The sequence below is a fragment of the Eschrichtius robustus genome, chromosome 1 (assembly GCF_028021215.1).
Source record: "Eschrichtius robustus isolate mEscRob2 chromosome 1, mEscRob2.pri, whole genome shotgun sequence".
Taxonomy (NCBI): domain Eukaryota; kingdom Metazoa; phylum Chordata; class Mammalia; order Artiodactyla; family Eschrichtiidae; genus Eschrichtius; species Eschrichtius robustus.
In genome coordinates this window covers 195,290,393-195,317,896 of record NC_090824.1, presented here as the reverse complement: position 1 = coordinate 195,317,896, position 27,504 = coordinate 195,290,393, and the positions used below count along the sequence as shown (strand labels likewise).

Here is a 27,504-nt window from a genome sequence, read left to right as displayed (position 1 = left end):
CTAGCTGTCTGTTTTACATTTGGTAGTGTATATATGTCCATGCCACTCTCTCACTTCATCTCAGCTTACCCTTCCCCCTCCCCATGTCCTCAAGTCCATTCTCTACGTCTGTGTCTTTATTCCTGTCCTGCCCCTAGGTTCATTAGAACCATTTTTTTTTTAGAGTCCATGTGTATGTGTTAGCATACACTATTTGTTTTTCTCTTTCTGACTTACTTCACTCTGTATGACAGTCTCTAGGTCCATCCACCTCACTACAAATAGCTCAGTTTTGTTTCTTTATATGGCTGAGTAATATTCCATTGTATATATGTGCCGCATCTTCTTTATCCATTCATCTGTCGATGGACACTTAGGTTGCTTCCATGTCCTGGCTATTGTAAACAGAGCTGCAGTGAACACTGTGGTACTTGACTCTTCTTGAATTATGGTTTTCTCAGGGTATATGCCCAGTAGTGGGATTGCTGGGTCATATGGTAGTTCTATTTTTAGTTTTTTTAGGGAACCTCCATACTGTTCTCCATAGTGGCTGTATCAATTTCCATTCCCACCAACAGTGCAAGAGGGTTCCCTTTTCTCCACACCCTCTCCAGTGTTTATTGTTTGTAGATTTTTGATGATGGCCATTCTGACTGGTGTGAGGTGATACCTCATTATAGTTTTGACTTGCATTTCTCTAATGATTAGTGATGTTGAGCATCCTTTCATGTGTTTGTTGGCAATCTGTATATCTTCTTTGGAGAAATATCTGTTTAGGTCTTTTGCCCATTTTTGGATTGGGTCGTTTGTTTTTTTTGATATTGAGCTGCATGAGCTGCTTGTATATTTTGGAGATTAATCCTTTGTCAGTTGCTTCATTTGCAAATATTTTCTCCCATTCTGAGGGTTGTCATTTTGTCTTTTTTTATGGTTTCCTTTGCTGTGCAAAAGCTTTTAAGTTTCATTAGGTCCCGTTTGTTTATTTTTGTTTTTATTTACATTTCTCTAGGAGGTGGGTTGAAAAGGATCTTGCTGTGATTTATGTCATAGTGTTCTGTCTATGTTTTCCTCTAAGAGTTTTATAGTGTCTGGCCTTACATTTAGGTCTCGAATCCATTTTGAATTTATTTTTGTGTATGGTGTTAGAGAGTGTTCTAATTTCATTCTTTTACATGTAGCTGTCCACTTTTCCCAGCACCACCTATTGAAGAGGCTGTCTTTTCTCCGTTGTATATTCTTTCCTCCTTTATCAAAGATAAGGTGACCATAGGTGCGTGGGTTTATCTCTGGGCTTTCTCTCCTGTTCCATTGATCTATATTTCTGTTTTTGTGCCAGTACCGTATTGTCTTGATTACTGTAGCTTTGTATTATTGTCTGAGGTCAGGGAGCCTGATTCCTCCTGCTCCGTTTTTCTTTCTCAAGATTGCTTTGGTGATTCGGGGTCTTTTGTGTTTCCATACAAATTGTGAAATTTTTTGTTCTAGTTCTGAAGAATGCCATTGGTAGGTTGATAGGGATTGCATTGAATCTTTAGTTTGCTTTGGGTGGTATAGTCATTTTCACAATGTTGATTCTTCCAATCCAAGAGCATAGTATATCTTCCCATCTGTTTGTATCATCTTTAATTTCTTTCATCAGTGTCTTATAGTTTTCTGCATACAGGTCTTTTGTCTCCTTAGGTAGGTTTATTCCTAGGTATTTTATTCTTTTTGTTGCAATGGTAAATGGGAGTGTTTCTGTAATTCGTCTTTCAGATTTTTCATCATTAGTGTACAGAAATGTAAGAGATTTCTGTGCATAGATTTTGTATCCTGCTACTTTACCAAATTCATTGATTAGCTCTAGCAGTTTTCTGGTAGAGTCTTTAGGATACTCTATGTAGAGTATCATGTCATCTGCAAACAGTGACATCTTTACTTCTTCCTTTCTGATTTGGATTCCTTTTATTTCTTTTTCCTCTCTGATAGCTGTGGCTAAAACTTCCAAAACTATGTTGAATAATAGTGGTGCGAGTGGGCAACCTTGTCTTGTTCCTGATTTAAGTGGAAATGGTTTCACTTTATCATCATTGAGAATGATGTTGGCTGTGTGTTTGTCATATATGGCCTTTATTATGTTGAGGTAAATTCCCTCTATGCCTACTTTCTGGAGGGTTTTTATCATAAATGGGCGTTGAAATTTGTCGAAAGCTTTTTCTGCATTTTATTGAGATGATCATATGGTTTTGCTCCTTCAATTTATTAATATGGTGTATCACATTGATTGATTTGCGTATACTGGAGAATCCTTGCATCCCTGGGATAAACCCCACTTGATCGTGGTGTATGATCCTTTTAATGTGCTGTTGGATTCTGTTTGCTAGTATTTTGTTGAGGATTTTTGCGTTTATATTCATCATAGATATTGGCCTGTAATTTTCTTTCTTTGTGACATCTTTGTCTGGTTTTGGTATCACGGTTTTGGTGGCCTCGTAGAATGAGTTTGGGAGTGTTTCTCCCTTTGCTATATATATATATATATTTTTTTTTTAAATTTATCTTGGACAGATATAGCCTGTCAGGGACATAGACAGTTTTTGCATTTGTCTTACTTTTGGTATGTATGTATGTATGTATTTATTTATTTATGGCTGTGTTGGGTCTTCGTTTCTGTGCGAGGGCTTTCTCTAGTTGCGGCAAGCGGGGGCCACTCTTCATCACGGTGCGCGGGCCTCTCACTATCACGGCCTCTCACTATCGCGGCCTCTCGTTGCGGAGCACAGGCTCCAGACGCACAGGCTCAGTAATTGTGGCTCACGGGCCCAGTTGGTCCGTGGCATGTGGGATCCTCCCAGACCAGGGCTCGAACCTATGTCCCCTGCATTGGCAGGCAGACTCTCAACCACTGCGCCCCCAGGGAAGCCCCCTCTGCTATATTTTGGAAGAGTTTGAGAAGGATAGGTGTTAGCTCTTCTGTAAATGTTTGATAGAATTTGTCTGGGAAGCCATCTGGTCCTGGGCTTTTGTTTGTTGGAAGGTTTTTAAGCACAGTTTCAATTTCGGTGCTTCTGATTGGTCTGTTTACATTTTCTATTTCTCCCTGGTTCAGTCTCGGAAGGTTGTGCTTTTCTAAGAATTTGTCCGTTTCTTCCAGGCCATCCATTTTATTGGTATAGAGTTGCTTGTAGTAGTCTCTCATGATCATTTGTGTTTCTGCAGTGTCAGTTGTTATATTTTAACATTTTTGATTCTAATGAGTGGTTATAAAGTCCCCAGTGTTGCATATTGATGTAGGAGGCATTATGTGTATATTAGTTCTTTCTTTTCTTCTCTCTTCTGTGTTTCTCACAGAATCGAATAATTTAATTCAGCCTTTCATTTTAAACATGAGGAACTGCGCTCTAGAGAAATCCAGCGATTTTTTATTCTCCTCAGTATTCTCATGGAATTACAGTCCGGGTCTCACACTGCTTGAAACTTGGTATTCTAGCTGTGCTTGAGGCCCTTTATGTAACTGTCATATGTATTCAAGATAGAAAGGACTTTCCACTCAGGTTTATACTCTTTAATGATAGGCGTCTCCACCATCTTGAAAAGAACACTCTCCCGACGTGTGAATATTGTTTTTCCAGTTTAGGAAGAATAAGCTCAGGAGGTGGAATCTGGAAACCTTGGTTAGAGTCTCAGTTATGATTTTGGGGGAGCGGGGAGTTTGTGGGGAACCTTAGAAAAATCACTTTACCTCTTGGCCACAGTTTCCTTATCTGTAAATTAAGGAGCTGAAGCTTTTTCCTATAACTGATTTCTGAAAGTACACCTATTTTAGGTTACACAATTAAAACAGTTTATGCTAGAAAAATTATTCAATACAGACAAGTAAAAAAAAAAAAAAAAAAAAAAAGCTGGGTTAGGGGGAGAAGGTAGGTACGTAGATATAGAATAAAATTGACTCTGGACCTGGAAGCTCTTACTCACCCTGAAAAAACTTTGCAGCATTTCCCTTTTAACGGGAGTTTCGAATCAGCTTACCTCCTTGAGGTGCTGATATTCTGCCTTGTGTGGTAGTTTTTTATCGCCTCCCCTCGTTACAGAGTAAGCTCCTTGAGGGCAGTACCTGTGTCTCACGCGTATTCTGTCTTTGTCAACTTAACTAAGTACCGTGCCCTGCAAACACTTTGTAACTCCCTGAGCCTTCGTTCATGTCATTCTCCTCATTCCCCAAGAGCAGTGAACAACCCTGAACCGTAGGTAGCTCACTGTGTTTTCCTCTTTAATTCTCCCGGGCATCTTCAGAATTGAACAGTTTTCTTTGTCCTTTTTCCTGAAGGAGAGACTGTAAAGCGATGTGTTTGGATGGGGAGGATGTGGGCTCCATGTTGTCAGTAACGCGGTGCCTTGGGTCCAGCGTCTTTTGACTTAATGGCCCAGTAGACACAGAAGCCCCAGTCTGTGACCAGCTCATGGGGGTTCTCAGCACGTGTGAATTCTCTGCTCTTACTTACGTAAAGGAGGACGTATCACATGGATAAAAATCATCATATATGATAAATTGCTTTCTGTTGAATGAAAAAGCAGTTAATTATGCTTGAGTGACCATTTATCTGCAAATAGGACTCAGTCAAGTAACCAGTTTTGAAAACTTGCTACCAAAGAGTTTCCAACTCACCACAGTAGTTGGTTGGGGAGGAAAGGAAAGCTTTCATACCCTGGTGATTTTTTTTTTCCCCCCCTGAAGTTTTAAATTATGAATGAAATTCAAAAGAAATGTTCTTTTATGATTCTGGGTGTGTTGATGAATACGATATTTGTATTACATCTTGGTGTCAAACGTTTTATTGTCTGCCTTCACTTAAATATACTGTCAGAAGCTGCATGCTTAAGATCTGAATCCATCCTTCTAGCAGGGGTGCAATAACTTCAGCGTGTGACGCGGGCAGGCATTTTAATCACGCATCTTGGAGACACGGGACGCAGAGTGGCCAGCGTGGCTGCGTGGTGCTCACGTGCGGCCTCTCCCGCAGCCCCGCCGAGTCTCTGAATCCGGGTTATTTAGGGCTGTCGCTGTTGCTAGCCTACTGGGAGCCCAAATGGAAAAGCCTTTGGGACCATCCTTTATTTTCAGTTCAAATGAATTCTTCTTTGTAGTCAACAACTTTGGGAGGAATTGAATTCACAGAGGGTACTGTTTGCAGTGTAATCTGCAGACTTGCACCGAATTTGAAAGCTGCCCACCCTGGAATTGTAACACAAGTCAAAGGTGACCCTCTTTGAACATCCCAGAGGGTTTGGCTGTTCTCCCACTGCAGTATTTGATAGCTCAAGGGCCGTCCAAAAGGGGTAAACTAGGGACTTCCCTGGCAGTCCAGTGGTTAAGACGCTGCACTTCCAATGCGGGGCCGTGGGTTCGATCCCTGGTGGGGGAACTAAGATCCCGCATGCTGTGTGGCGAGACCAAAAAAACAGTAAACCGTTTGTCTTCTGAAGGTAGCGGTGTCTTTCCGATTGCTTCCATGGGAGCGCAGCCTGTGAAATGAACTGACGGTTACAATCCAGGTTTTGGTGGCCAGTGTTCTAGAATCTTCCGTTGGGAACCCAAAGATGCCCAATTCTGACCTGCGACAAGGTGGCAGAAACTTTCAAGTCCCATATCACTGTGTGCGTTTCCAAGTCTCACTCCCCTTGTCTCATCCTGACTGTGTTTTTTCCTCTGGATAGAAGCGTCATTCTGTGAAGCTAGAACTTTTTATCCTTTCTAAAGTGCCCCCAGAGGAGTAACTTGCTTCTGATTGTCAGACTGAAAACCAGAGAGACGGTTTCCAGTGTGGCACATCATTGTGATATGGTGGGTTATTTGGAAAGTAGGTCTGCCATGTCATCATCTGGTGCTGTGGATTTCATCCTGCTTACTTTTCTTTCCTCACGCTGCCTACTTGATGCTGAAGAAGAAGGAAAGAAAAAAAAAGACTGTGTCTGTTTTAAAAAATAACATCTGCTTCCACGTGTTATCTAGAAACCATGATTCTTTTTCTAGGAGTTTAGCTAGTCCTTTGATTTTTCTGAATATTTTCCATTGTAATACCCCCTGTTCCATCCGGTCCTGTGTCTTCTCTGTTTTCCATCTCTTCACTCAGAGAAGCCTAGAATTGCTTCCATAACCTCCAATTTCCATGTATCCTCCAAGTCCAGTTTCAGTGCCTTAAAGCATTTTTGGACGTGTCATCCCACAGTAAATGATGTCTCCTTCTTTTTTTTTTTTTTTTTGACTGCACCACAGGGCTTAGTTCCCCGACCAGGGATCGAACCCTGGCCCCCTGCAGTGGAAGCGTGGAGTCCTAACCACTGGACCGCCAGGGAAGTCCCTGTGATGTCTCCTCCTGATCTCCTGTTATCCTTTCAGATACACTTCTCTTGTGCCCACGATCCTTTTATATCTTGCAGTTTAGGATTTCGGTGCATATTCTGTGTCACCTAAATTGAGGGACCGTGTGGCATATCACGCAAACCAGGACACTTTTGAGGGCAAGTGGGCGAAATCCAGGACTGTCCCAGTCTAACGAGGATGCACTGTTGACGTTACTTCTAACAGAATCTCCAAGGAAGAGACCATGGACACTCCGAGCGTGCCTGGTAAATATCCAGTCCACGCGTGCCTGAATGGGTCCTTGATGGAAATTATTGGAACAACCAGTTGCTTCTTGAGCATTTAGCATTTTCTTTCTTTTTTTAAAAAAAAAAATTTATTTATTTATTTTTATTTTTTGGCCGTGTTGGGTCTTTGTTGTTGCGCATGGGCTTTCTCTGGTTACGATGAGTGGGGGCTACTCTTCGTTGTGGTGCACAGGCTTCTCATTGTCGTGGGTTCGCTTGTTGTGGAGCACGGGCTTCAGGCACGCGGGCTTCAGTAGTTGTGGCATGTGGGCTCAGCAGTTGTGGCTCGTGGGCTCCAGAGCGCGGGCTCAGTAGTTGTGGCGCATGGACTTAGTTGCTGCGTGGCATGTGGGATCTTCCCGGACCAGGGCTCGAACCTGTGTCCCCTGCATTGGCAGGCGGATTCTCAACCACTGCGCCACCAGGGAAGTCCCCACATACTGTTTCTAAAGGCTAGAGACAGAATGGTATCCAAGGCACGGCAGCAGTTAACTGAGTATGCCAACACAGTTTCTCAGTTATTTAGCTGACTTTTGGAAGTGCATCCTACTTTGAAAATGCCTCGGCAAAGCACGGGTTAATATTGCTTCAGGAATTTTAATATCAGTTTGTTGTCACTGTTCTGGTGCCGCTGCTTCCTGACAGTTCATGACTGGCAGGACCGTAAGGTACGATATTCCTGCAGCGGGAGATTTCCCAGTGTGTGGTTAGGGTTAGCAGGGCAGGTCAGTGGGGACAGCCTCGTTCCATTTTGCCCACATGATTGACTAGGGTGGCTATTGTACTTTTAAATAAGCCATTCTATTTTGGTAGACCTTTTCTCCTTCTTTTTTAACACTGCAGTTTCCATAGGAAACCCACAATGGACTCACCATGGCCAAGTGGAGGGGAGTGGCAGGTTGCATGAATATGTCTGTTGGTCCTTGGTCTTTGCCTGTCACAGGCTTTGTGATTGATTCTGTGATTTCAATTCTGTCCAACTTAACTGCTCTCCCCGCAGACCCAGCCTGGAGTCCTTTGTTGCCCTAAATATTTCCTCAAAGATCTTTTATTAACTTTTTCTTTTCTGCTCTAATTTTTCTCCCTCTTACCTACTTAAGCATGTAGCCCTGTAACAATAATGAGAAAGAAAAATACATCTAGTGGTGTGATCAGGTGAAGCAACAAATGCATTTCTCTTCTCTATTTAAAAAAAAAAGAACTTTCAAACTTATTCATTTTCTCCCCTGCTAAATGCTTGTAGAGAAGACAGAATGAAAAGATTGAAAAGGCCCAACTTTTCCTAATTAAATCTTTCATTGTGAATATTAGCTGGGAGAAGAGCAAAGTTTTTTTCTTTTTAATTATGGTAGTTGTGATATTTTAGGAAAAATTAAGGCAGGAGGTGATCAGATTATCAGGGGGTTGTTTGCTTTTGTAATCAGAATTGATTTCTGTGACACTCAAATAGAGTGGTTTGCTAGTGTGAGAGGCTGCTAGTTGTCTGCCAGTTTTGGTTTGCCCCATCTTTGTGGGTTATAAAACCCCTAATTGTATCTGGCGTGTGGTCACTTGCAATCCAGGCTATGTTTCCCCACCTCTTTTGCATCTAGGCATCACTGTATTACAAAATGTTGATTAACTGCTTGTAAATGGAAGTGCCATGTGCAATTTCTTGGAAGAATTGTAAAGGAGGAAGGCTTTTTTCCCCTTTCCATCTTCCTAAGGGGAATGCAGGCATGATGGCTAAGCTCAGGCAGCCTTTTTGGAGCATGAGGTGGGATCCATGAATGGTTGAGCAACAAGATACCAGGAACCTCTGGACTGCCCGTGTGTAAGTGAGAGAGAAACTCTTGTGTAACTCCTGTTATTTGTGGTTTGTTCTCCTATGATACTGACCACTGCCTTAACTCATATATCTCTGAATCTATTTCATCTGGTTTTGTATGAGGACAGCTCTTGGAGATTTTTTGTCTTCATATCAGACTCTATGCCTCAGAGGTAAAGGAATGCTTTATCTGGTGGACAAGAACAGTCTTAACTCTTATAAGTACAAATGTGTGAGATGTTCTGCAGTGTCTAGAATCTAACTTGTCATGTAAGAAGCCATCATGGTGATGCTTTTAAAATCACAAAAATGCTCTTCCCCTGTGCTTTGCCTTTCTCTTCCTCCTCCCCTAAGGTTTCAATCCTGGAGCCAGTAAGTGCAACAGGAAAAGAGGCATTCAGGTGTTGGGGCGTGGGCGTGGTGGCCCAGAGCGGGGTGGGGAGCCTGTCTAGGGGGTCCAAACCCAAGCAGGACCAGGGGTAGGAGGTTGGAGGTGCAGGTGAGGAGGGTGAGCCGGACAGGTGTCCAGGTAGGAGGAAAGAGCATGGGGAGATGGGTTCCTGCATTAATACACGGGTGCATAGTTGAAAGAACCCAGAAGGTTCCACAGAGCCCACTCACCCAGGGAGTTAATAAGGGCACAGGACATAGCTTAGCAGGGGTTAGAAAGCACAGGCGAACGTCGGGGTTCCCAGGGGCTCACTGGTGCAGCCCCCCAGGCTCGTTTCTTGGTTGCTCAGGGCATACTTTATCTCCAGGTAAGAACTTTCAAGACATATTCAACGAAATGAGTCTGGGTGTTGGGAGTGCGTGGGCAGAAATGTCTAGCGCTGTCTTCTGTGCCCGACTGGTCAGGTGCCTCTAACCAGGTATAAGCCAGCGACCTACACATCCCTGGACATGTGAACAAGCTGGTCCTGGAGCCTCCAAGGTGTTTGCAACTTTGAACAGGACGTGACACATCTCGAGCTCACCTACTCATCTGGATCTTGACCCAGAATCAGTGTCGGACTTCCAGGTGTCCCTGCAGGTCAGCATAGAGCCACCCCAACCCAGCTGTAAGATAACCCTGCTTCATGCAGTTATATGTAGGGGTATCGACGGTATACGTAAGTAGGTTAAAAATAATGGACGCCGGAGTTCTCGCTGTTAGAGAAGGGAGTTAACAAATAGGAAACGGAGAAAATGAGAATGAACCGTGCAGTGTTGTATTGGAATCCATCTCTTGGCGTGAACTTGGGATTCAAGTTCAGATGTGTGTGTACAGATCGGTACAGATGTGTGTGTGTGGGTGAGTGTGTGTATTCTCTAATTCTGTGCACGGAGAATACTGAGCCCCGAAATAACAATGAGCACATCTGGTGCCCAGATTTTGGCTTGTAAGTACTGTTTTCCACAGAATCAGCTCATTGGAGAAACGGCTGGCTGATTCCAAGCCTGTGGCAGCAAAAGTACAAGACGAGCTTGACTATCTCTTGCCGGAAAGCAGGGAAGTACTCAGAGAGTGATGGGGACATGTCAAACGGGCACTGGGACATTTGGTGACACTTGGTTGGGGGCTGAGGATTAGATGGTAACGATGTATCATGCTCAGGTTTTGACTTTGGTGATTATATTGTGGTTTTGCAGGAAAATGTCTTTGTAGGAATACCCTAAGGTTTATGGGACATCAAGCCAACAGCTTAATCTCAAATGGGTCAGGGCAGAAAAGCAGGTCTTTGCGTCGTATTGTGAACTTTTCTCTAACTTTGTGGGAGGTCGAACAATAGAAAAACACTCAAAAATTGTGGTCAGCGATGATACGTGTTTTTTTCAAGGATGCTGGGGTCCAACCCTGAGACCCTTCTTGAGAAAAAATATTTGTCGTCTTATTCCTTTATGGAAAAAACTCTGTTGCATTTAAATAACGTTCTTATAGAAAGAATATTGGAAAAATGTTTAAATCTGTTTCTTCACTAATACATCTGCGTTTAAAATTGTAATATAAAGTATACTGTATTTAATTAGTATATTTAGTATATTGTGTATAATCATTTAGATTTTAATTTATATATAAATATTTAACTTATATAAATAAGTAAATAGGGGGTGTGTGTCTATATATATATACCCACAAAAATAAAATATACATATAGCTTGCTGACCACGCAGTGAAGTTTTAGAACCCAAAGTAGAAGGCAGGTCACTTTTTTCCGTCTGGCTTTTTTTTTTTTTTTCCTTTTCTTTCTTTTCTTCTTCTTCTTTTTTTTTTTTTTTAATGGATCTATATGTATATTTTCTTTCTTGGTCGTTGGAAAAACCTTTTTTTCTTTTTAAAGCAGATCTAATCTTTTTCAGCAGACTAAGCCTCCATGATAATGTCCGAAATTGGTGAGCAATCTGCTGGTGCTTTGAAATGTCAGCCAAAACTTGTTGAGAGGAACTTGTGGAAGGTTCTTACCGGGATCATTGGAGAGCCTGTAGCAGCGTTTCGGGGTTGACCGTGGGCTCGGGCGGTAGGGTGATGCGGTCTCCCTGTCTCGATGCGATGGTTTGTTTAAGCGTGTGGGGAAGTGCGGGAGGAGTTGTCCTTCTCGGGGCTCTGGGCCGGGTCCCCTTAGTGAGGTGGGCTCTTGCGGCTGGACCACTGGGCCAGGCCGCCAAGCGCCACTAGCTGTGGCCCGCGTCGTGTCTGGCCCTCACGATGCTCGTCGCCCTGCGGATGGCGTAGCTTCTCCTGATTTGCTTTAACATTGAACAGACAGTCCTCTGTGAACCCCTGCTTCTGTTTTTGTGAGCGGTAACACTCCACCCTGTGAAAATAACTTAGCCCTTCACCTTGTAGGAGTGTAGGTGTACTTTGGGTACATTAACTGACTGTGTGATTTCTTTTTTTCTTTTACAGTCACCCTGTCCCACATCACCCAGCTGGTCCTCAGTCACAACAAGCTAACAAGTAAGTCAACGCTGTCCTCTGTTACACAATTTCTGACGTTTAGGGGCTGTGGCAGTACTGCTGATTCTTCTGTTTTCCTTTAAAGGCACTAATGACAAATGATAATTTAGGCAGACCGAGAGGTTACTTGGGCGACGCTGAGGGACCGGAGCAGATGGTGGTCCTGTGTTCTGTAGTTTGCTCTCTTTTGCGGATTCTTCCCTATCATGTGTGTAAACTGAAGAAAGACAGTGACATTGTGTGTCTGGAAATGGTCCCCTTAGGGCATGGTAAATGCTGCAGTGACCTGAAATGCTGAGACTTTCATTATTATTTCAAAAAAAAAAAAAAAAAAAAAACTTATCAAAAAGAGGAGGGCTTCCCTGGTGGCGCAGTGGTTAAGAATCCGCCTGCCAATGCAGGGGACACGGGTTCGAGCCCTGGTCCGGGAAGATCCCACATGCCACGGAGCAACTAAGCCCGTGCGCCGCAACTACTGAGCCTGCGCTCTAGAGCCCGTGAGCCACAACTACTGAAGCCCGCACGCCTAGATCCCGTGCTCCGCAACTACTGAAGCCTGCACGCCTAGAGCCCGTGCTCCGCAACAAGAGAAGCCACTGCAATGAGAAGCGTGCGCACCGCAACAAAGAGTAGCCCCCGCTCGCCGCAACTAGAGAAAGCCCGCGTGCAGCAATGAAGACCCAACGCAGCCAAAAATAAATTAATTAATTAAAAAAAAAAGTTAGAATAAGAGTTCTTTGCTTTCATTTATACTTTCTCCTCAAAAGGGGAAAATGTAACTGTTGCTATACTTTTCCTCCCTGCTTGATGGGGGAAGAAGAAAAGCCCAAAGTTGTAAAAATTATATAAACTTGCATCTGCGTTTTTCAAGTTCTTGAGTCTGGTTTCCAAGGAAAATTGTCCTGGGCATTGGCAGTGGTACGGTTAACGTATAGTAGATTTCATACCTCTTTGTAAAGTGTATCTTCTGTGAATAATTGTGGGCCATTTTATTTTTAGAGCTGTGGCTTTAAAGGTTTCAATGGCAGGGACCCACTCTGCCGTCTCATTTCTGATTGACGGTCACTTCTTTGTGCTTGCCATATTTCCTGCAGACTTGAATGATTTTTCTAATCATGTGGCCGGAATTTGTTAGGGAGCTTTCCACGTCCAGTGAAACCAAGCAGAATGTCATGTTGAGGGATTTGTGTCGCAAATTTATGTGTGTGTGTGCATTATATACAGCTCGAAGCAATGTCACAGAGCTGTTGATTACTGAGAATTGAGTGGCAGTTAGGGCCCCTCGTGTGCAGCAGACAGGCATATTAGTTCATTTTTAGCAAAATCACATGTTTGTATGGCAAGGGCAGAGGGGCACAATGGTCATGTTTGTGTATCGGGGGCCCCAGCAACTGAAAGTGAGGCTGACAAGTCACGTGTGATCATTATTGTAACAGGTAATATGCTGCCACTTTCATTGTTTTTGTAGCAAATGGTCCTACTCTTCACTGAGACCCTAATCCCAGTTCAGAGGGGATTTGCAGTTTGTTTTGGAGGGGGGACTGCATGATCCCTAAATTCCCCCAGATTTTGTGAGCAGAAATTCCCGAAGCTCTCTGTCGTTTAGCTCATGAACATATTTCTTAATTGCCAAGCTTACTACTGTTGTTAGATCTTGCACCATCATCAGAGCAAAAGTTTCCATTTAAACAAAGCCAAACATGTTTTATTCCTGTTATACCATTAATTGATCTGGTCCTTAAAAAATCTTTCAGGTGGTTGTAGTGTATTTCTTTTTAAATGTCCACAAAGAGAGAAATCTCAGGGATAGGGGATCAATTTGTCTTTCCGGGCATGCAACATGAGATTAATTTGGGGAGGCATAAATACAGAGTTAAATTGTGTCTGCTGTTAAAGAGGGTCGCTGTGAATGGATCCAAACTTTTCATTTCTTTCTTCCCTTTTTTTTTTTTTCCCCCCTTTCTCCCATTTGAGACACTCTTGACCTAATCCAGTAAGCTCTAATTAATCGTCCTGGTAAATTCTGTTTCGAGCCACTGTGAGTGGTGTCAGTGACACCCGATCTGTTCCACTAAGGTCAAATTAGCATCTTTTACTATTTTTCTGGCATTTAAATGAATGGCTTTGCTATGGTTTTTCCAGTGTTTATAGTAAATATGTCCATTTGATGGAAATATACATATGCATTACGGGGAGGTGGGTGAGCCCACCCTCCTGTCACTTTTTATTGTAATCAGTGTCTTTCACTTTCCGTGGTTTTTAACGGGGACTGGCTGACAGCACCGCATTCAGACTCAGACTCAAACGATGAACCCCTCAGCGCTGCTTTCATCTTGCAGAAGTATGTGTGTTTCTCTCTTCGTGTGCCAGTTACACTGTCGTGATGTCTCCTCTTGTGTACTTAGGGAATGAATCACCAGCTTCGTCACACTGGGACCTCGATCTGGGGACAGCTCTCGACTCCACGGACTGAGTCGGTACCTGTAGGGCCGTTGGAACAGTGTAGCACTCGCACCTTTTCATGCTGGTGGTTTTGACATCAGTGGGTCCACTCAACGCAGTACGACTGAGGCCACGTGGAAGGGGGAAGCGGGCTGATGACCCCTAAATTCCCCAAGATTTTGCGAGTGGAAATTCTTGACGTTTTCGACACAAGAGTTCGTAAACGTCTTTCAGAATTGTCAGTGTGATCGCTGTTAGCGGTTCCTCATTATCACAGCGACACGATTGACGTTTAAACCTGGGGCTTGGGGCCCTGCTGATGGGTTTTGGTGCAGTGACTGGGGGGTGACCCTGCCGGCAGCAGCTTGCCCGGGGACACCTTCCCCCGATGCACTGAGGGAGTGGGAGGCCGGGTCGCGAGTGAATCTTCTCCTGCGTTTTTGCTGTGACTGGGCGGGTAGCTCTCTGGGCCCCGGAAGGAGGTGCTTTTCTGGCTTCAGAGGAAAGCTGAGGTTCTGACGCCAGGCCGCCCCGCCCCTCCCTTCCCCCCTTGCCCGCCCCCACCCTCCGCCCATCCTCCTCCCGCTCCCCTGCTCCCCTGCCCGCCAGGGCCAGCCGGAATGCTCTCTTCCCCCAGTGCCTGTTGTTCACAGACTATTGACACCAGCCTGGCCCTTCCTTGTCCTCCTGTTCCTTCCTCTCCAGAGTTATCTTAAGCTTTGTTGAAGGCGGGGACCATGTCTTGTTCTTTTTTTTTTTTTTTTTTCCTTCATATTTATTTATTTATTTGGCTGCGCCGGGTCTTCGTTGCCACCTGCGGGCTCTTAGTTGCGGCATGCGCACTTTTAGTTGTGGCATGTGGACTCCTTAGTTGTGGCATGTGGACTCTTAGTTGTGGCATGTGGGCTCTTAGTTGCGGCATGCGGGATCTTAGTCCCCCGACCAGGGATCAAACCCGGGCCCCCTGCATTGGGAGCACGGAGTCTTAGCCACTGGACCACCAGGGAAGTCCCTGTTATTCTGCTTTAAGGCCTGATGCTGAGTGCACAGCCGCTTCCCAGTCAGTCCTCATGGAAAGCAGTAGTGGTTGCTGGGAGGGAGCAGACAGGGCCAGCAGGGCCGGGGAGAAGTAGCTGGCCTCCGTAAAGTGGTCAGTGCAGGAACCCCGTAGTTTCCTCAGGATCAGCTGCTTAATGGACTTCGTTAGTTGTGACCACTACACACTTCTGTTTCTGAACTACTTACGGGCTCATTTCAGATGCGCTGGGCTGTGAGTGCTCTAGAGAAACAGAACCGTAGGTCCTGGAAATTGCTGTCTGCGTCCCCTTCATAGGGGTCCTTTCATCGGTAAGGAATGGTGTGCTAACATGGTACAGGCGGACCTCGCTTTATTGCACCTGGCAGATATTGTGGGGTTTTTTTGGAAATTGAAGGTCTGTGGCAACCCTGCGTCGAGCAAGGCTGTTGGCACCATTTTTTTCCTACAGCATTTGCTTACCTCGTGTCTCTGCGTCACACTTTGGTAACTCTCACAGTATTTCAAACCCTCCACCAGCAAAAAGATGACAACTCGTTGAAGGCTCAGAGGATGGTTCGCACTTTCTTTTTAGCAATAAAGTACTTTTTAAGGTCTGTACATTGTTTTTTAGACATAATGCTTTGCACACTTAATAGATGACAGGATAGTATAAACATAACTGTGACAGGCACCAGGAAGCCAAAAATTGGTGCGACTCAGTTTACTGCAGTAATCTCTTTACTGTGGTGGGTGGTCTGGAACCAAACCTGCATTGTCCCCAAGGTGTGCCTGTGCTCCTCGGGGACACCTAAGGATCCACGGTGGGGAAAGCTGGTATCATGACCACCCATGGGTGTTTTTTTCCACCCAGCGACCCTTGTGGGCTCAGCTGAGTTTCACTTCTCCAAAGGGAAGTGAAGACCTATACTATCCTAGGTCTCCAGGTTTGGGACCTGCTACTCTTTCACTTAGTTTTATATACTTAAGGTCCCAGATGATCTACTAATATTTTCATGCAGTGAATTGTAGGTTAAGTTTCTTGAAATTAGGAACCCTGTCATATGCTTATATATTTTACCATCCCACAGCAGCGCCAAAAGCATGCAGAACATGAAATAGACACTCAGTTAATGCCGGTTGATTAGTGGGTTGGTAGGTGGTATGTTTTGCTAAGTCCCAGCAGTCCGAGATGATAGACTTGCTTGCTCTCAGTGTTTCTAAGATGGGGACGCAGCATTATTTCAAAGGTGATCTTCCTGTGTCTCTGCTCTCCTGCCTTTGTGATGACTCTTCCTTGTAATAAGCCAGTGTTAGATGAGTCTTTTTCAGTCTGCGCCTTACCTGATCCCTGGTTTTTATGGTATTTGGGAGTATTAGCTTTGTAAATGTTTTTCTGCTTGTTTTCAGTCTTAAAGAGGAATTTCTTTCTGAGACAACCATTTTAAGACTTGTCCACTAGAGGTCACTGTTGGGATACGTTACTTTTTTTTTTTTTTTTCCTCCTCGTCTTGTACTAAAAGATTAGAAACCAAATTTGTGTTGTCAGACGAAATTTTTTTTGCAAGCTTCTCGGCTCCGTCCAACAGGGATGTTACTACTGCCACTTACATAATGCAGTTTTGCCATAATTAATGTAGATAAGGAGGTATGTTATTTTTCTGTTTGGCTCCCAAAATTTAAGTGTACATTCAGTGTCACGTGTCATTTTTAGTGTTTATTATGGATACTTTCTCATGTTAGAAACTTTTCTTCCAGTCTGTTTAAAGTGAGAGGATTTTATTGCCTTTTATAGTATTTTTCGTATTGAGTATATATGAGATTTTTTTTCTCCTGTGGCAGAAAGAAGTTTAAAATATATATGTATGTGACTAGATTTTAATTTAAAAATAACCGTGCATTTTGTGCGTATTTAGACTGATTCTTTTACTGAATGCCACTGTGTAGGGAAGAATACTATGCATTGTGAAATGAATTACATTCTGCATCACTGATAGAACAATCTCTGAGCATTAATTTTTTTAATGTGATGCTTTTCTTAATTTTAAAAAGAATTTTATTCTTAAAGCCAAACCTATGTACAAATATTGCCAGCACCTTAAATATGACAACAGTATTTATTTTCATTTTGTGACCCATGCGTGTTAAGGACTAAACCCTCATCATTTTCTGCAAGATGCAAAGGATGTCTTTTTGCTTTGCGCAAACACTGAGCAACCAACTCTATGTTAACCTTTCATAAGTGTGGGTCTCTGAATGTAATTGTTTAGTTTTATACTTTGAACTTTTAACTGTCATGTAAAACATTCTCTTGAGATATTAGCAGCTTTGCCGGCCATTTGAAGCCTTAACTGTGACCCTGTCTTGTCATTTAATGTGTCGGAAATGGCTAGGCAGGCAGTAAACCTAAGTGTGATGGCAAAACTTATTTCTTTTTTTTAATGGACTGTTTCTTATTAGTTATAGCTTATATATGAATTCAAAATTACAGTGAACAAGACAATACTAGGGTATTTTCTTTAGTGATTTCAGTAACTTCTTTATAAAGATAATATTCTAAACACATGGAAGCTAATGTAATGTTTCAAGATTTTATGCAGATGTATATATTGATAGGATCTCTACTGTACGTGTTATTATAAAGGAATTAAGGAGCATGTTTTGCATGAAAATATTGCAGTCTCAAAATACGCAGGTCCAATTATAACGAAGAAAAGTAAGCAGTTTTTAAAAAGCATAATAAATTGAGACCCTTTCCGACAGACATAATAGATTGTTGAGATGAATGAGAAAAATTAACTGTCCCAACTTATAAGAATGACCTTCACCAGCCTTCCAGCACCTTCCTATTGCCAAGTGTCTAGTTATTGCCTCTTTCATAGATTATTTGTCATGCTTTATGCAAAAGTTCTTGTGCATGGCTTGTATGAAATTAAACTATGAGAGAGAATATGCAAAATAAATCGCCTCTCTGTCATGAATTTACCTTGTGACAGTATCAAAACAACTTGCTGTTTGCATTTTAACAGAGTTCGAATGTATTTATAATACAGAGGCTTTGATCAATAGCTTATTTTTTTAATTAGTGCACATTCATCAGTTTGTTCCTGGGCCATCATTTGAAAGATTGGATTGGAAAAAATGTATACATAGTGTTGAGCCAGACAGCTATTAATCGAACAGTATCTTTCCGATGGTGCCACTGGTTAGGTACCGTTTAAAAAATCGCCTGTGGTTGGGAGTTTGTTGTTTTGGGTTTTAGTAAGGAAGCATGCAGGGCCGTCACATGGAAGCATCTGTTGGCCCCGTGGTCCAGAACCAGCACAGTCCAAGACCAGCGGGTGAAGTTGAAGGTGGGTTTCGAGGCAGTTGTATCCTCCGCTCAGACACTTGTCATCCTCTGATCTCTTTCATGTCAGCCCCACCATCCCAAATGTACCTACTCTAGAATTCCTCTTCTTGGAGTCCTGCCCTGTGCTAAGAGGAAGCAAGCTAAGGGTAGTGTGTTAATTCTTCCACAATAGATTTTTAAATGGAACGACTTCAATTATGGGAATTTCAGAAAGGTGGCAGGCTGTGGAGATCATTATGTGCGGGCTGGTGGAACCTGTCACTTTCCAAACCCTAGCTCACCCACTGCGGGGAGCTGATCTTGGAAAGGGTTTCTTTTACTATTTTTTTAAAATTTAAAAAATTAAAAAAAAATTTTTATTGGGGTATAGTTGATTTACAATGTTGTTTTAGTTTCTGCTGTACAGCAAAGTGAATCAGTTACACATATACATATATCCTCTCTTTTTTAGATTCTTTTCCCATATAGGCCATTACAGAGAATTGAGTAGAGTTCCCTGTGCGATACAGGAGGTCCTTATTAGTTATCTGTTTTATATGTAGTAGTGTGTATATGTTAATCCCAGTCTCCCAATTTATCCCTCCCCCCGTCCCCTTCGGGTAACCATAAGATTGTTTTCTACAGCTGTGATTCTATTTCTGTTTTGTAAATAAGTTCATTTGTACCGTTTGTTTTAGATTCCACATATAAGTGATATCATACGATATTTGTCCTTCTGTCTGACTTACTTCACTCATTATGACAATCTCTAGGTCCATCCATGTTGCTGCAAATGGCATTATTCATTCTTTCTTATGGCTGAGTAGTATTCCATTGTATATATGTACCACATCTTCTTTATCCATTCCTCCATCAGTGGACATTTGGGTTGCTTCCATGTCCTGGCTATCTTTTACTATTTACAATAGAGCCCTCAAACGGAATTTATCTACTAGCAGAAGTTTCTATATAAATCATCTGCTGACTCTCTCTTCTAGGTAATGTGTGTGTACATGTGTATCATGGTGGCGGGGGGAGCAGATATTCTAAAAGGCGCAATACTTGGTGATATACATTCTTTTAGAGCAGTTCTTGATGTTTCATAACTCACCTTTTTAAAGAATACGGTGAAAGCTGTGTCCATGATTCCTAGAAAATCGCACATAATCCTTATAATTTCAACAGGTTTGCAGATCCTGTTAAAACCATCCATGAATTTTTTAGGGGTGCGTGGAGCTCAGATTTAGAAACCTTGAGTCGGGGAGGGATAACGTTAGTATATTTGCAGTGTGGATACACCAATCCTGTATCTTAAAGGGGGTGCTTCCTGGAAATATGTGCAAAACTTCAAAAAGGTGATTTTTAAGGCATGTGAAGCTCCTTCTTTTTATGATAGCTTTTAAAAAGTGCTCATAAGCTCCATCTGATTTACATGCTTCAATTTAAATTTTATGAAATAAGAATTTGTAATCTTGAGTGAAGCACGCATGCAGGCAGACCTCCTTTTATCGCACTTTGCCTTATTGAGCTTCACTGATACTTTGTGTTTTTACAAATTGAAGGTTTGTGGCAGCCCTGCACTGAGCAACTGTGTTAGCACCATTTTTCCAACAGGGTTTGCTCACTTCATGTCTCTGTGTCGGCAGTTTTCACAATATTTCAAGCTTTTTCTTTATTATTAAATCTATTATGGTGGTCTGTGATCAGTGATCTTTGCTGTCACTGCTGTAACTCGTCGAAGGCGCAGATGATGGTTGGCTCTCTTCAGCAATAAAGTATTTTTTCACTAAGTTAAGAATTTTTTTTTTTTTTTTTTTTTTAGAAATAATGCTATTGCACACTTAATAGACTACAGTATAGTGTAAACATTTGTACGCCCTGGGAAACTCACTTTATTGTGGCGGTCTGGAACCGAACCCGCAGTATCTCCGAGGTAGGCCAGTAGTGTATATATATATATATATATATATGTTTTCAACTCCAGTAAAACATTGAGAAAGCCTTTCTGTTTTCAGTTTTTCTTGCTCTTTGTCAGTCAGCTTAACAGGACAAAACACCGCTCTGATACAATTGACCACGAGTTAACAAACTCGTCGACCCATTTTCTCCTGTTTTCGATCTGAACTTCCTTGTCTAACCTTCTGCTGTGCCTTTAGGCTTTTCCCGCCTGTGTAGCCTCTGCTCCAGTCACCTGATTCTTCGCAGAAGTGCCTGCCCTTCTCTCCCATTCGTGCTCATCCTTCCAAAAGTTGAGATGCGTTCTCATCTTTCTCCACAAAGCCCTTCTTTCCGGCCAACTGTGTGGAGAACAACGGATAAGGTATCCACAGCTTTTTAGCTTCGAAGGACCACATCCCCCAGAGACCGTGACCTGAGTGTGAAAGGAAGGGGTGGTTCTGGAGGCCTTGCTCTGTATCCAGGGGAGGCAGCGGGCTTCACACGGTTGAGGAGCCGGAGCTGCAGGTTGGGGGCCTCACTCTGGCTTTGAGCCTCTGTGCCCCCCCTTCCTTCCCCTGCTGCCTCCCCCTGACGATGTCGTGTGCGGCAACGCCCCGCTCTGGGGAATCTCGGAGCTCCGTGGACCAGACGTTGGCCCTGGATCGTCACTTGTTCAAACGGAAGAGCAGGGAGACTCCCTGAGGTTAAAGGCATAGTGATTGTCAGAAGGGGAGTTGACAAAGGTACAGTGTGGGTTTTCCAGCCCCGGGAATCTTCCTCCCCCCCACCTTCCTTCTGCCTCCTGTACCCCTTCATCACCACCGAAACGTAAGGCAAGGGAGGAAGAGAAGCAGCCCCGTGTGGCTGCTTTCTTGCTGAAGTCATTCTTTTTTTTTTTTTTTTTTTTTTTTTTATTGAGGTCCAGTTGATCTGCAATCTTGTGTTAATTTCTGCTGTACAGCAAAGTGATTCAGATATGCATCTATATGCATTCTTTTTCATATTCTTTTCCATTGTGGTTTATCCCGGGATATTGAATGTAGGTCCCTGTGCTCTACGGTAGGACCTTGTTATGTATCCATTTGCTGCAGTGATTCTTAATTGTAAAAGAAGACGTGAACTGTTGGCAAAGCGTCGTGTGTGTGTGTGTGTGTGTGTGTGTGTGTGTGAGAGAGAGAATTGGATTTGTCCAGTCTCCCTCTTAATAATTCAGGATTGAGAGAGTGTGTGTATAATACTACATTATAATAATTTTTAAAGTTTAAGAGCCTAGATAGCTCTTTTTGTTTCCCTGAGCCTGCTTTCTGCATTGATTGCTTGAAATTTATTCAGTGTTCTTTTCTTTCTCGCTCTTTTCTGTGTTTCCAGACTTCTTAGGCATCTTTGCTAGAGGAAGGAACCTCCATCCTTTTCTTGTCCTTCACTAGATGTCACCTCCTTTCCTCTTCGTGCTGTGGCTCCAACCCAACTCCCAGATTAAAGCTGTTTATTGATGCCCTGCCTGGTTGATGCTGTAGCCCCTCTGCACTGGAGTGTGATTTCAAGGTGTCCTCCTACAAGAGTTCATGGTCTGGGAGGACCCCCGAAAACTGCATGGACCATTCCTTGGTTCCTTCTGGGAACTTATTGCAAGATTCAGACATCAGCTAAATTTTGCATCCTCAGAGGAGCAGAAATCCATGCTTGTTAGCTTTTTAGAAGATTTGTTTGGCTCTGTGTACACACTTTTTAGACCCCAGGGATAGATATTTTTGCATGTTAGACTTTATACTATAAAATCTGCCTTACTGCTTGCTTGTCACTTTTTCCCCTAATTTTTGTATACTTGATTATTCTCATTGTTGCTGAAAAAGTGGGACCATTTTTTTTTTTTTTTTTTGTGCAGTAAATTAAGTCAGGGATAGTTTTGGTTAGTAAAACTACTTGAGCTGCAGAATCTTAAGGAGGCCCATGCTAGGATACACTAAGTATGTCCTTCTAGGTGTGGGTGCTCAGTAAGTACCATTGATTAACTGAAAGCATCACTTTTGTCACTTATAATGCTAATAATATTTGGGGGATCTTGGCCATTGTTGGGTGGCTGTTTAGCTATTTTGCTATTTTAATTTTTACCTTGAGGAACATGTAGATCCTGTTAAATGAGAATTTGCTTTACTGTTCCATAATCTTTATGTTTTTAAATAACCTGTAACTACCCTAATTCACTGTTTTAATAGCTGCTCTGGGGGAAATCCCATAAAACCTATAAAGTTGGTTGTCATCAGTATACTTTTGAACTTCAAATTCTTATCCTAAGATATAATTAGTTCATTATCCACCTCGTGTCTTTGGCCAGAAAACAAAAGTCATTAATCACTATAGGTACAAATGACCTTTTTTTTGCATATAAAATTCTGAAGAGCATAATTATTTGCGAGAGTGAGGAGATTCTTCTTTACATGCAATTGTTAAAATGGCATTCAGGACGGTGATTCCTAATTTGCTGAGAGAATTGGCATCTATGTAATTAGCCTAGACATTACCTCTGTGGTGTGAATAGACTAATGCCTTCCAGCTATTGTAGCCAAGGATTAAAAGGGCTTTCCTTTTACTCTGACCAAGAATGCCCCAATTCAGATTTCATATAGTTTGACATTTCCTATAGTTTCTGTTACTTTGGTGTCTTCCCACCAGGGTGAAGGGGGATGGTTGTTATCCAATATCATATTCATCAAATATTGGGACAAAGCAGTGTCTGCTTTCACCATTTCTTCTCAAATGGTCTTCTTCCCCCACTGACTGCCTAACAAATAATCTCGCTCGTTTTCCTGTATGCTGATGTTTTGGGTCATTTTTCTAGTAACTTCACTGCAGCAGTGTAACTCAAGAATCAGCATAACTGGCCCCATTTGAATTTTCTTCTACCGTCCCTTTATCCTTTGTTCAAGAAATTTTATACAGCAGCAGAAGCATGTAACAATCTGACTGGGCATTTTTATTTGTTATGACGACAGACAAAAATCTCCAATTTTTTTTTTTTTTGGCAACATCGCATGGCTTGTAGGTTCTTAGTTCCCCGACCAGGGATTGAACCTGCACCCTCGGCCGTGAAAGCGCTGAGTCCTAAGCACTGGACCGCCAGGGAATTCCCTCAGATCTCCTGTTTTTAGTATAAATATGTCAGGTTTGGGGAAGCAGTGCTATTGGATTTATTTTGCTTTACCTTATCCCATGTGGGATCTTCGGGCATTGTTTGGCCCGTGGGTCAGGGGCACTTTGGTGTTCCTGGAAGTGAGCCCGAGGTGGTAGCATTTCACCCCTGGCAGCGCAGGGCGCGTGCCCGTCACCGGGTTGTGTCCTAGTCTCGGTCTCGCTGTGGGCCGTGGCTCCCATCAGGTCCCTGCTCTGAGGCTCCCTCTTCTTGCACGTGGGGCGGCCGGCATCCCACTGCTTTCCCATGAAGGAGGCAACGGCTGAGCCACTCATTTGAGGTTTCAAAGAGGCATGCGGGCAGGGACCCCTGGTTTCCACGCTCTGGTCTAGTTCTGCTCCTTTGCAGGAATCGCCAGAGCCGAAACCAGTCTGGGTGACGCTGTAGGAAGAGCTGTCGGGCGGAGTTCGGTGGAGGCGGTGGGGAGACTTCACTTCCAGACTTCATGCGCGTGCTGAGGACGAGGACCTCCGTGTGTTCCAGCAGCTTCCCGGCTCCCGGCAGCTGGTGCCTGCTCTCTTCCTCCCCTCTGGTAGCTGAAGGGGACCCCGTTTTCAGCGCCAACCAGATGGTTCTAAAGACCAACGCGTGACCCCCCCGGCCCTTCCGTGGGCTGCGGTCAGGCGAGCGCCTGCCTTTCTGGGTCGCGTGGTGCCTGCTGCACCCAGAGCCCGTCACCCTTCGTGGTTTTGTTTCTTTGCCTCGGGGGCCGCAAGATGCTCCTGCTGAAAAAGCCCCCGGATCGGCTGCAGCCCAGCTGGGTTGCCTCTGCCATCGCTGCTGCCCACTGTCCTGCAGTGACCCGCAGGGTTTCTAAGGCCAGAGGTACAGCGAGTGGCACCTCGCCGCAGGAGCACACGCGGGTGTGGTGAGCTGCTGCCGGGAGACTGGGTTTGGTGGACTCCGGGATTCGGTGCTTTTTCCCCCTCGAGCGTCATCCGTACTACCCCGCACTGATTTCGCAGCAGTGAGCTGTGTGGGAAAGCAGACGGTGATGCGAAGTGGTTTGACTGCAGCCCCCAGGCTGGGTGCTTTCGCTACCTGAAGTGTCTTTCGTGTTTGTCTTTTTCCCATGTTATCAGCCCCTGGTCTCAGGAGCTCACTGGGGTGGCAGAGGAGTCCTCACTGGGATCCGATTGATTATTATAATCTTATTCCCCATGATTGTGTGCCGAAAGGGGACATGCGTATTGGATTCATGATTTTCACGTCACCACCGACTTTAAAGTTTTCTGATCCAAAATAGGGTTCCCAGACCAGCATTGTCACCGTCCCCTGGGAACTTGTTGGAAATGCAGATTGTTGGACCTCACCCCAAACTACTGAGTCGGCAACTCTGGGGTACCCCCCCCCCCAGTATGTGTTTTAACAAGCCCTCCAGTAATTCTGATGTACTTGAGGGTTTGAGGCCCACTGCTTTATTTATTTATTTTAAAAATTTTATTGGAGTACAGTTGATTGACAGTGTTGTTTCACGTGTACAGCAAAGTGGTTCAGTTATACATACACACATATTCATTCTTTTTTTAGATTCTTTTCCCATGGAGGTTATCACAGAGTATTGAGCAGAGTTCCCTGTGCTCTGCAGTAGGTCCTTGTTGGTTATCTGTCTTAACATATAGTGGTGGGTATGTGTGGTTATCCCAAGCGTCTGGTTTATCCCCGCCACACACACACACATTTCCCCTCTGGTAGCCATAAGTTTGTTTTCAATATCTCTTTTTGTCTTGCAGATAAGTTCATTTGTTTCTTCTCTTCCTCCCTCCCTCCCTTCCCTCCTTTCTTATTAGATTCCAGAGGCCCCCTGTGTTAGATTAGTGCTGTCCAGCAGAACTTTGCAGTGATTGGAACGTTCTGTATTTGTGCTGTCCAGTATGGTAGCCACGAGTTACATGTGGCTGTCAAGGTCTTTAAATGTGGCTACTGTGACCAAGCAACTGAATTACTGATTGTATTTCATGTCCACTAATCTAGGTTTAAATTTATTTATTATTCTCTTTTTTTTAAAATACCTTTATCCAGTTTCCTCACCTCCCACCCCACCACCTCAGGACTGCTGGTGACCACAAATCTGATCTCTTTTGCTTTGAGGTTTTCTGGTGTGTTTTTGTTGTTGCTGTTGTTTTGTTTTTACAGATTCCGCATGTAAGTGAGATCATACAGTACTTGTCTCTCCTTGTGTGACTTACTTCACTTAGCATAATGCCCTCAAGGTCCATCCATGTTGTTGCACATGGTAGGGCTTCCTTCTTTTTTATGGCTAAATAGTATTCTGTTTTGTGTGTGTGTGGTGTGTGTGTGTGTGTGTGTGTGTGTGTGTGTGTGTGAGAGAGAGAGAGAGAGAGAATGAATGTCTGTGTATCATATTTTCTTTATTCATCTGTCAACAGACAACTAGGTTGTTTCCATATCTTGGCTGTTGTGAATAATGCTGCAGGGAACATGGGGTGCAGATACCTCTTTGACATAGTGATTTTGTTTCCTTGGATTAAATACCCGGAAGTGGAATTGCTGGATCATATGATAGTTCTATTTTTACTTTTTTGAGGAACCTCCGTACTCCTTTTCCCTAGAGGCTGTGCCAACTTACATACCCATTCTAGATTGTTTGATTGATTCATTTATTTATGCATTCATTCCTGCCGAGCCTCTCGGCACGCGGGATCTTAGTTCCCCGACCAGCGATCGGACCCGCGCCCCCTGCAGTGGAAGCGTGGAGTCTTAACCACTGGACCGCCAGGGAGGTCCCCCCACTCTAGATTTCAGTTGAAATAGCCACACATAACTAGTGGCTGCATCCTGGCCAGCCCAGCCCCAGAGCATCTCCTGCTGTTTATCATTGTGTGAATGAACTCCTAAAAGCCTTTAAGAAAATATGTTATTGATTGTGCAATGGTTAATTGTCTATCCTAGAACAAAATGCTCTTAGAGCGAAGCTCCAATTGCTACCACAGTAGTTGATTTAGGTTCTTATGTTGGAGAAATGGTTGGCTGCTGTTAGCTAGTGGGGGAAGCATGTTCCTGAAGGTGACACTGATTTTGTGAATACGCTTCATCTGTGCAGCGTCCGGTGGCTGCGCCTCTCCTGCATGTAACCGATGAGGACAGATACACGTCCTTCTAGGAGGAGTTACGTGCTGTTCACGCGTAACGCTGGGTCAGTGGGTTCTTAGGGTTGGACCTCTGGTCTGTCTGCTGTGTCCATCCAGTGCCGCCTGCCCCAGGGAGCTTTGTAAAGAGATGTTCATGGAGATTAGGCGAGCCCCGTTTTGCCCGCCGTCCCCGAGCCCCCCAGGCACTTCAGGTTTCTTGTTGTGGAGCCATTCAGAAACTGTGCAGTGGCTGATTGCTGAGTCTGGGCCGGTACATGGTTCTCTAGAAGAAACTCTAGAATAATTTTCAGGTTGTTAGATTGAGAAGGACTTGAAGGAAGAGAGGGTCTTCCTGGGCTTGTTAGTCTGAATAGTTACAAATGCCAGAAGATACGCCGAGATCAGTCTCTGGGCATACATAGTTCCTGGGGTGACGTGACGCCATCTTTGTCCCCTTTTCCAAAACACAGCAGGCGCTCTGGGCCTAGGGCATTCCCAGCAGTCACCGGTCCTCTGACCAAAGCAGAGGGTGGCAGGTAGGAGACAGGGCACACCTGAGAGTCCTCAGGGGCCTTTCTGCAACCTCCTCTAGCAACTGAACTCTCAAAATTGAAGCAGCCATCATTGGTTAGACAGAAAATGACACTGAATTCTCTGTCATAAGCAAAGTTCTGCATGGCTGACCTTCCTAACTGAGGGCCCCATTTGTTGCATTATTTAAATCCATATCATTGATTTTCGCAATCCAGCTCTTCTTAGAATCCTAGAATGCTAAAGCCAGGTGGAAAGGAATGTAGAAATGGTCATCATCCAGTCTTCTTTTTTTACTGGAGGAAACGGATGCCCAGAGAGGTTGTGAGTTGAGTTAAGGACACATAGCAAGTTCAGGGCTGATCGGGGAGTACAGAGCCAGCCCGGGATGAGCAGGCCAGGCCTCCTGGGTTCTTCGATTACACGGCCCCTCTGTTTCTTTTGTGGACTCAGCTCCTTGTTGTCTGTAGGCTGCGTGTGTACTGCTGGGGGGTCATGGTCAGAAGCTGGACAGAGGGATGAAAAAGGAACATTTCAGATGCACGGTAAGAAATATATGGATGCTCACTGCTTAGTTATATTTTATTGATTTTTATTTATTTTTTATTTTTGGCTGC

General features: G+C 43.8%; 1 protein-coding gene across 2 annotated transcripts in view; it reads left to right on the top strand.

Moving 5' to 3' along the window:
• The window catches only part of RSU1 (Ras suppressor protein 1), a 195,524-nt gene that overhangs the window by 12,465 nt on the left and 155,555 nt on the right, over positions 1 to 27,504 (top strand). For both annotated transcript variants that reach the window (XM_068561997.1, XM_068562002.1), the window contains exon 3: positions 11,298 to 11,348. In XM_068561997.1, the coding sequence (XP_068418098.1) occupies positions 11,298 to 11,348 (51 nt within the window). The remainder of the gene's footprint in view (positions 1 to 11,297; positions 11,349 to 27,504) is intronic.